Genomic DNA, 10,225 nt, shown 5'->3' on the forward strand with positions numbered 1-10,225 from the left:
TGCTGAACAGAGATCATGTCAGATTTCAACTTAGGGGAAAAATCTGCTGTCTTTTCCACTTAGGGTTGGAGGGTAGGGGGAGAGCAACAAGGTAATCCGATTGGGACTATTGAAAAGAGCACTTGACCCTCTTGCCCCCTCCCATTGACAATGGCCCTTAAAAAAAGGCCCATTGCTTGTGAAAAAAAAGTAACGTTAAACAGTTTCGAAGCCATAATAATGTTGCGGACACAATGAAGAGGCAGTGGAGGAAAGAAATTACCTTTACTGAATACTGTGATGTTGTACTTTGGCAAGCTGCAAATGACTTGTTAAACTACAGCACAGCTGCTGAACCTCACAGGGAGAAGTGTAGTTGGTTAACTAAAGTAATCTGACTACTCAAATCAATATTCAAATATGAGTGTAGCTGAACTACCAACACATTACTGCAAGATGTTTACATTACTACTACACATACTACTTTACTACCTCGCTCCAATGTCAGCTGGGGTTTACATGGACTGAGGATGGCAAACTCCTGAAATAATTCAATTCAACTTTATTTAAATTGCGCCAATTCACAACAAAGTCATCTCAAGGCACTTTACAGAATAAAGTCAAGACTGTAAAGACAAGTCCTAGGCCACAGTGGAGAGGAAAAACTCCTTTTAATGGAAGAAACCTGCAGCAGAACCAGGCTCAGGGTGGGCGGCCATCTGCCTTGACCGGTTGGGGTGAGTGGAAAGTGGAGAGAGAAAAGAGTAACACACACTTACAGGCAATTGGAGATAAACTCACAGCAACATGCCAACACCACACAGAGACGCCACAGCTGGGAAGGGGCGCAAACCCGCAACCTTCTAGCTGGGAGGTGGCCATGCTAACCACTCCACCACCGTGCTGCCCATGATAACCAGTGTTTCATAAAAAAAATTAAAAATTCAAACTAGCTCCACCTTGACCACTCCATGCAAAAACCTGCTTTTTAATAATCAAACACTGTGGTCATGTTGAGTGACTTTTACCCACAACACAGAACTGCTATTTTTACTTTAGTATGAGTCACATGCTTCCGCAGTAAGATGTGTGACGTAGGCCCAGGTGTAGTAACCTGGTGTGCCACTCCCTCCTCCCTTGTATAAAGCTACGCCTCCTCCACTTCTCCCTGCTTGTTCTTCTCCTTCGCCGACACCATGTTTGCGGCTCCTCCTGGATACCAGCCCATCTACAACCCGGCAAGTAGCTGCTACACCCGTCTGTGTGTTCAGCTTCCTGGGAAATTGTATTATATTAGGATTTAAATGAATGATTTTTTTATTTTATTTTTAAAGCTAGTTCCTAGTCAATATTGAGATGTATTAACTCCAAATTAGGGACTTAATATTCAGCAGGGTTTTATTTGCATTAAAAAACAGAAACGCACAAACTCATGTGTTCACATTTCAAATTAACACATTTCCAAGGACCTTTAGGTCGACTGGTTTAAAAATAATAAGCGAGGATGATGCAGAAAAACGGGATTTTTTTCTGACGTAGTGAAACTTTTGAAACGTCTCGTTTTGGCTGCAGAGCGGATCCGTGTATTAGTCCGCACCGTTCAGTGATGGTGCGTTCACGAACGACCCGGTTCTTTTCCACGGTTCATCAGTAGGAACGAAAGGTTTCGAATCCTACATGAGAAAGGTACTTTTGCAGGTTTTGTCCAACGTTTACCGCTGTCCTTTGTCCCCTCTATGTGAACAGTGACAAAGTTGGAGAAGAAGAGATTTTTTACTAATACTCTTAAGATTCTCAATTAATTTGTCCGTTGCAGACAATAAACGCACCATCCACTTGCCTCCTTCACGGTTCAATAGCAACAAGCGAGAAAAGCAGGAAATCAGAGAAATAAAACGTCGCTTTCTGACTGTTTCACAGACGCTGGAACACAAATCAACACGGACACAGCCCTCCAGGATTTTTATGTTAATTTAACTGCAGCGTGCACTTTTTTCTCCCGTGTGTTCTGCGGCCTCTTTGCTCTGCAGGTGACCATCAACATCGCTGACTTTTGCTAATGGCCGGAAGTTGTCAACTTTTTCCTGAAGAGTTTTCTTGCGTTTTAATTTCCCGAACCACGTATCTTTTCTGTGTGCTTTAAAGACCATAATTAAAAAATATTTAATGTAATGTAAAAAAGGGGAAAGAAAACATAATAAAAATCACATGGATAAATTCCACGAGGCAGTGAAAAAAAATACAACTACAATAGAAACGTACTACAAAACGACTTTTGCTTTTTATGATTAGTTTGTAAATTAAGAATTGATATTTGGCTACTGTTTGCAGTTAAATTCAAATACCAATAAGTTTTGGATCTAAATGGAAAGAATAGAATCACAATCGCTCTGCAACATTATAAATAAAGTATTGACTCTAATACATGTGTGTTGAAAAATTTTTCAAATTATTTTCACCATTAAAAGGAGCAAATTATCAGTGTACATTAAGCTTTTCCCTACTAAAATTATCATTTGCTTTCAAAGAAGATAACTAAGAAACTGAAATACAGGACAAAATCAGAGTCAGTATATCGAGCAATTAATGACTGACATCTAACTAGTCATCTTAAAGGATCATTTTGGTAATATCTGAATTATTGCTTTCAACAATCTCCATACAGACCTTAAAACCAACAATGCCTCTACTCATGGGCTAACTAACGTCTCCTCACTCATAGACCTCAGTCAACCAAAAATGGTTAAAAGCTCCTTTTAAGAATCTCTCAGATCTTAACAGTGGAGTGGCCACATTGAAGAGTTAGTGAGAATGTATTGCCACAGTTTAATACAAAAAGAGAAAAAACAAGGAGGAGGCTGAATATACATTTAAAGCACTATATTAATATATTGCTACACAATTGTTCTATGGCCAATAATTCCATCTTGAACATTGTTGTATAAATAATGTTTTACTGACTGAGATTTAAGGGAAGAGTGGTTGAATATATTTATGTACCGTACAGACGATTCCCTATCTGGCTCCCATAACTGGAGGGCTGAGGGAGGGGATGTCCATTTACCTCCATGGGTTCATTCCTGAAAATACTACCAGGTGAGTTTCAAAAGCAAACATTTAACATAAAGAAAAGAACATGTGCAGCTCTTAAACGTCCTGGACCTGGAAGCAGGAAACTGCCATATTAAATGTGTAATCAAAATCAAGAAATCCACTTGTGCAATCTCATTCTGGGTGAAGCAGGTCACCAAGCTCCACCTGCACCAGACTTATCAGCCAGCTCAGTAATCTTTGATATGCTATCGCTGCTTCACCTGTTGTTACTCTTGGCAGATTCTTTATCAACTTGCTCTGTGGCGAGTACGAGTCCAGCGATGTTGCCTTCCACTTCAGCCCTCGATTTGATGGCTGGGACAAGGTGGTCTTCAACTCTTGCCAAAATGGATACTGGGAGTCTGAGGAAATGATTCATCGTATGCCCTTTTGTAGGGGGCAGGGCTTTGAAATGGTGATCTCAGTCACTTCACACGGCTACCAGGTCAGCTGTAAATGTGTTTTGTTCAATTGGCAACACCTAATGTTAACCCCTGCGTTTAGTTTTAAAAAAATATTTAACAAATGATTTAAAATGCTCTACAACGCCGATAAGAACAGCCGCCAACCACATTTACACCGACTGGAGGTTTTTCAGGTTGGCATTGGGGGAAAAAAAAAATACGCTGGCCATGATAAACAGATGTCACAACCTGCATCTATCTGATGCGATGCCACCAGGCGGCTTTAATGGTGTGGCTAATATCTCTCAGTCATTTCATATTATTACGTGAAGTATGTTGTTTTACATTCGCAGTGATTATTTGTTAATAACCAGCCTCCAGGTGCTACAGCTGACAAATGAATCAACATCTGCTTCCACCCCTACTATACTAAATAATGAACTGTTACCACCCCGGCTCAAAGAAAAACATCATAGAGAAAGAAACTATATTTAGTTGAACAAATGTTTAAATTTAATACGACAAGCAGCGAGGAGTCTCTGGGCCGACAGTCTGCTGGCTGAGACAACGAGACACATGGAGGAGGCCCCTCAGTAGGTGGAGCAGCTGCCACTGATTACGCATGAGCATCTGATTGATGGAGGCTTCCTGGAACCATCAAGAGAGCAAATGCACAGAAACGCCATAAACGTCGATTTGAAGTTTATTTAAATGCTAAACAGGGGAAAGCCGTTATCTTTTGGTGATTTTTTATTTTTTTTTTATTGCTTTTGTTGTGCTGAATTTGGGTTTGTGAATATCTCCACCATAATTCATGTACACGTGATGACGTTGTGTTGTTGCAGCTCCGAATCAATGGGAATGAGTTCCACCATTTCAAACACCGCATCCCTTTCGACAGAGTGTATGCATTGCACATCACAGGAGACGTTTCCATCCAGACGATTAATGTCATCGGGGTGAGGCACCCACTTCTGTTACTAACCCTGTTTTTTGTTTTTTTTCCTACATGCTGTAATGTAAAGTGCTGTTTCACTTGTTTTTAGGGTGGAATGGGTGGTGGCATGTGTGGAGGAATGGGAATGGGAGTAAGTATACATTTTTTATTATCCTGGCATCTAATAAAATGTAAAATATTAATGCTGTACAATATTTGATATATTCATCACTTGTAAACAGGGTGGATATCCAGGAGCTGGCATGGGAGTATGTGATTGTTGGTATAAAGAAATATATACAAAAATTATCCTGTACCACTTAACATATAGTGTGTCAATAAACCCATGTTTCTTCTTAATGATGTCCAGGGAGGATACCCAGGCGGGGTGGATGTTGTAGTGGGTGGAGGAATGGGAGTAAGTACACCGAAAAGAACAAAATGCTAGTAACGTTTTCAAGTATCAGTATACAACTAAATTCTGTATAAGTGTGATTTTTCAACATGTTCACATGTTCATCAACAGGGAGGATATGCAGGAGGAGTCTTCGGGGTATGTTATTTTGTTGTGGAAATGTTTACAGATAATTATAATGAATATTAATATCACTAACTGCTTTGTAATTATGGCCAGGGAGGAGGGTACCCTGTTGGAATGGGAGTAAGTATGTAGGGTTAGTGGTCATTTGTTCACCGATATTAAACTGACCACAGCACTGATCATGTTGGACACGTTCACATCTTTCACAACAGGGAGGATATCAAGAAGCTCCAGGACCTGGTATGGGAGTAAGTACATACTTTAATTTCTGATCTGTGTCCGTGCTCAGATTCGAATGAATTCATATGGGTTATTGGAACAAACATTATCACAGAACAAAATTACAATATATCAAACGTAATTTGCAAACCGTGTGCTTCTTTGCAGTGCGGATATCCAGCAGGGATGGGTGGCGTTATGGGGGTATGAAACAATTCCTTTTTTCTTATTTACGCATTTTGATTTATGCTAAACTAGCCCGAACAGATTTGGCATGTAGTCAATCACTGGATGACAGTGAGTGAACTGGGGCATCGCTGTTTCACAAATGACTCGATTTGTTCTTCTGTCAGGGTGAATTCCCAGGACCCAACCTGCCGGTGAGAACACTGCATTGAAAAGTTGACTCATCCTCTGTTTATACAGCCTGTGTTATTTCAACTTAATTCTATGTCTCTTAATATGATTATAGGGCATGTGCGGGGAACCAATATTCCACCCTGTAAGTAAAATCATTCCGATGGCCAATTTCTGTTTTTAAGTTTTTTTCTTCACTGGACCTGTTGATGCCCTTGTTGTGCACACTCGTATGCTAAGAGGCAAAGGCTACTGAGCTGAGGGCAGTTAGGGGTCTAAATACAGAGACGGGTGTCGTTCCACATAATAAACTATATAGTTCAGTATTGGAATTTTTTTTTCACTACATCCTCAATTTCAATGGAAATGTCATTGTTGTGGATGACAGAGGTGTCGTTAAGCTGTCATAGTGCTTCCTATTTGCACTTAGTTTATTCATAAGGCTGTAATAACACATTTCTTCACCGTTCCATAGATTTGTATTAATTTCTTTTTTTTTTTTTATATGAGAAGCAACTTTAACCTACGTCTCCTTTTTGAACTCGACACTAGGTGGAGATGCCATTTAACCTGATGGTATTGTAGACATACGTGTCTTTCCTGCCCTCTTGTGGCCACAGTAAAGAACAACCACTCGAACTCCAGTGCATCGTAACAGCCATTTCATATAATCAAGCTACAAGCACAGTAATTGTCAAATCATTAAGTCAGCAGCATGCAGTAAAAACGGAAACTCCTCGATCAGTTTGTGTCCCCCACATCCCATTCTTTGTGCTCACGTTTAACCTTCTGGTTGCACAAATACTGCATGTTTTGTGTGCACAGCTGTGGAGTGTTTACACCGTAAATGTGACTTGCTTTATCGAACCACCTCGACCAGTGACGTCACGGACAGTGTTCTTTTACTTCTTGAGTAACCCTGGTTGTCGCAGACGTGGTAGCGTGCAAAGTCTTCTGCCTGCTGAAAGCCGAGTTCAGATAAATAAACTTTCATTTATGTAGCATGTTATTTCCACTGGTGTCACCTTCCGGTCAAGCCGAACGACGTCTTTTCGGTTTGTTCCAAGTGTGCAGTGGCTACTTTAGTCTCTTGTGCATCACTGGTTTGAGTTTGTCTGATGTTGAGCATCTCATTGTGTCTTTGCTCTTTGCTTTAAGACTCTGCCTTTCTCTGTCATGATCCCACGTGGGATGTTCCATAGAAGGACCATCATCATCAGAGGCATGGTGCCTTACGGAGGTAGTAGGTGTGTGCTTGTCATCATGTGTATAATTTACTGTACAGCATGAGGGCGATAACCAAGGATTCCAATACTCGCTTTAAACATCCAGTCCCTCCAGGAAGTGGCAATGTTATTTAGCAACTGCAACACTTATCCTAACACTTATCAATCCCCTGCAATTTCTGTGCAGCCTTTCAATTTAAAACATCATTAGAAACACTGCAACATGCATCGCATTTTTTTTTTTTTTTTAATAAGAAAAGCTGTTGTTAAACGAGGCATTTCAGGCAGCAACACTCAAATGTCCCCAACATCCTGATAGATAGATATAGAATAATATCGGAGGACTATTTTATTATGTATACAAGTGTGCGCGCGCACACACACACACACACACACACACTGCTAACACACATTTATTGTCCTCCTGATTCTGTATGTTGCAGAATGTGCATCAACTTTGTGGCTAGCAGGTCCCGGGACATTGTCTTCCACATGAACCACAGGCTGAGGGAGGGGATCTTGACGAGAAACAGCATGTTTGGAGGAAACTGGGGCCAAGAGGAAATGGAGCTCAGCATGAACCCCTTCATGGAGGGACAGTATTTCGATGTAAGTACGATCGATCCTGCCGTCTTCATGTCCACTCCCTCACATGAATGAGTGTGGGGCAGCGGTGTGTAGATTTTTCCTGTCATTTTTTTTTTATTTTTTTATTTTTTCAGATCTCAATTCGTTGTGGGCGCCACAAGTTTAAGGTGTTTGTGAATGGACAGCCCTTGTTTGACTACTCCCACCGCTTCCACGCTTTTCACGAAATTGACATGCTGGAGATCGAAGGCGACGTGCAGATCTCCTACGTCCACTTCTGAGAGCACACACACACACACACACACACACACACACCTGTCGGCTGAGGTCTGATTTCGGTATGATGTTAGACATGTCAGTCATTGTCCTTCCTGTTTGATCACGAATCTAAAGAAATGTCCCCTCATCTCTTGTCTTTTTCTTACTTGGTAACTGAATAAATGTTACTGTCTCACTTGGTATGAACACTAACAAATGGACAAAATAAAAGCAAATTAAACAAGTTCACTAGTTTGTCTGATCAGTTTGAAAAGCCATACGGAACCTCGAGCAGCCCGTGTCCGCTGTTGAATCATAGCAAAATCACATTTTATGACACAAACTTCGTTGTTGAAGTTTTTTGTGTGTATATGAAGTCGTCAATAGTGCTGCTCCATCATCTGACACGCTGGTTTGCGAACGTGTTTTTAAATGTGATTTGTACATTAAGGATAATATCAACTGCTCTTTGTGTCCAAAATGGGACATTTCCTGTCCTTCGCCGATGCCGAGACATGGATTCATGCATTTGTAACATCTAGGATCGATTACTGTCAGGTTTACGAAATCCAAGCGGTTTTTTTTTTTTTTTTTAAAACCAGAACTAGAGGGTTTAATCATATTAAAACCTTTGCTACACCTATTTAAATGTGTTTTTGTTTGTTTTAAACCTGGCATGACTGCTCTTGTTCCTGGTCTTCCTCCTCCTCCTCCTCCTCTCCCTTCTCTATTGTTTCCGTAGTTCGCCGAAGCCAAAAACCAACTTGCACACGTGCCGCTTCTACTGTTGTGTAGTTCAATCAAACCAGCGTTAAATCCCAGTCCCTGACTCTACGATAACAGTTTATCCTTGTTGTTTCCACCAAACGGACACACTTTACATCCACTTACATTAAAAAATTATAAGCCCCACGCAGATACTGCAAACACATACATTTAATTTAAGTATGGCGGTTTTACATAATTCTGACATAACCCTACAGGCCATAATTTTGGCATAGGCCATATAGGTGGTCACCAAGGGGGCAACCTGCAGGAGGGGACGCTGCTACAAGCCCCCCCCCCCCGAAAAATAAATGCAAAATAAAGAAATATTTGCAAAAATTTGCGATTGGCACCTTTTGCTTGAAAATACAGAAAAACAAATGTTCATTGTTTGATTGATGGGAACTGACAGACCAACAAGCTGGTGAGAAGGCTGGTGTCTGGGCAACCCGCTGGACTCTGGAGGAGGTGGGTGAGGGGAGGACGTTTGCCATTATGGACAAACCTCTCATCAGATGGTGGAGGCTCAGTTTCTGTGAGCTGCTTAACGAGCGAAAGTTCCGCGCTGTGGGATCAATAAAGTTCAATCTTATCTTATCCTCTGTTTGTCACAATGATACTGTCTTCATGAAAAGGCGTCCAAGCCCTCAGGTGCGGCTCTCGTGAGGTTTCTCGGCAGGTAAGATTTGATGATACCAGAGATGCCTCTGCAGCAAAGTCCAGACATGTCCAGTTATAAATGAAAGCTACCAGAGACTTTGGATAAGATTTGAACGCTGTATGTTGTCTTGTTACCAAATACAAGCACAGTATTCAAAGACCATATGACCATAATCTACTCTACAGCACCAAAATGGCTCTGATCCTATGCTTATGTCTGCATTTAAAAACATTTTAAACTGATTACTGGGTCTGGGTTTTTGTTTTTTTTTTGCCTTTTACATTAAACTCACCCTCTCAGGCGTCACTGTTGGAGTTTCACGGAGGCTTTGGAAGAATATTATCTTAATCAAATATCACAAAGCACATCGCTGAGCTTTAGATTTTTCAGGAAACACCCATGTATCTCTATAACATCTATTGTTCTCTCAAAGATTGTTCATATATATACAGGTATATGACCTGTAGGCATGTTTACTTTGGAAAGTTGAAATAACCTATTACCTCCATCAAATACATTCAAGGTAAAGCTCATGCTGACCCATGAAACTATATCACTGAAACCACTGGGTGGTTTAAGGTTGTGGTGTTTTCTCTATGTCTTCGGGCCTGTCTGAATATTTTATGAATCATGCACACACCCTCCTACAATTAGTTTAATCTAGGTAATAAAATAAATGACTGGTTGGTTGCTGATTTTCTAGTCCTGTGTGTGTAGGAAGCGATTACAATTTTATGTTGTAAGAGTTTCAAAACAATAATTTAGAGATAGTAGAGAAAATGATTTAGTCTAATGCTGTACATAAAAGCAAATGTGAGGTACTTGTTTTTCACTTACATTCAGTGGAAATGTACTTTTCACTTTTCATACAAATGTGAGCTGATAAAATGTGCACAGTTATAGATGAACCAACATTATATGCAAATCAGATCCATCTTGACCAGTCACTTGATGAAAATGGTTCCAGTAAAATGGCCATTCCACTAATAAATGTGAATTGTGGTGGTGACAAAGTATTTTTTCTATTTTGCAGTACTTTTAGTGAGGTATTGCATCTGAATGCTTTGTGTACCACTGTGTAGGAGGGACACTCATTGACTGGTGGGAACACTTTTCAGTCATGCCACTCCTCTGCTGGGTCAAAGGTTAATGGGCATCATGTGCTTCCAAAGCAAACATAGTGACGCAGGAGTGGGT

At 40.6% G+C, this 10,225-nt stretch overlaps 1 protein-coding gene across 6 annotated transcripts; it reads left to right on the forward strand.

Moving 5' to 3' along the window:
- Positions 1-1,085: 1,085 nt before the first annotated feature.
- LOC137129311 (galectin-4-like) lies at positions 1,086-7,847 on the forward strand. 6 transcript variants are annotated; one of them, XM_067508305.1, is made up of 16 exons: positions 1,086-1,217; positions 2,987-3,075; positions 3,313-3,517; positions 4,322-4,435; positions 4,523-4,564; positions 4,656-4,682; positions 4,784-4,831; positions 4,940-4,966; positions 5,048-5,074; positions 5,167-5,202; positions 5,342-5,377; positions 5,527-5,553; positions 5,646-5,675; positions 6,689-6,777; positions 7,200-7,365; positions 7,479-7,847. In XM_067508305.1, the coding sequence occupies exons 1-16, from the start codon at positions 1,176-1,178 to the stop codon at positions 7,623-7,625; spliced, it is 1,152 nt and encodes a 383-aa protein (XP_067364406.1). In that variant the 5' UTR covers positions 1,086-1,175; the 3' UTR covers positions 7,626-7,847. The 6 variants fall into 6 exon arrangements, with proteins under 6 accessions (XP_067364406.1, XP_067364407.1, XP_067364409.1 ...); XM_067508307.1 differs by lacking the exon at positions 1,086-1,217 and adding an exon at positions 1,642-1,665; XM_067508309.1 differs by lacking the exon at positions 1,086-1,217 and adding an exon at positions 1,789-2,009.
- Positions 7,848-10,225: the final 2,378 nt, after the last annotated feature.

Source organism: Channa argus, chromosome 6, assembly GCF_033026475.1.
Source record: "Channa argus isolate prfri chromosome 6, Channa argus male v1.0, whole genome shotgun sequence".
NCBI lineage: Eukaryota > Metazoa > Chordata > Actinopteri > Anabantiformes > Channidae > Channa > Channa argus.

Coding starts and splice junctions, on each gene's coding strand:
- LOC137129311 (XM_067508305.1), top strand. CDS start 1,176: ATGTTTGCGGCTCCTCCTGGATACCAGCCCATCTACAACCCG. Junction 4,967..5,047: donor ATGCAGGAGGAGTCTTCGGG/GTATGTTATTTT, acceptor AATTATGGCCAG/GGAGGAGGGTACCCTGTTGG. Junction 5,075..5,166: donor GGTACCCTGTTGGAATGGGA/GTAAGTATGTAG, acceptor CTTTCACAACAG/GGAGGATATCAAGAAGCTCC.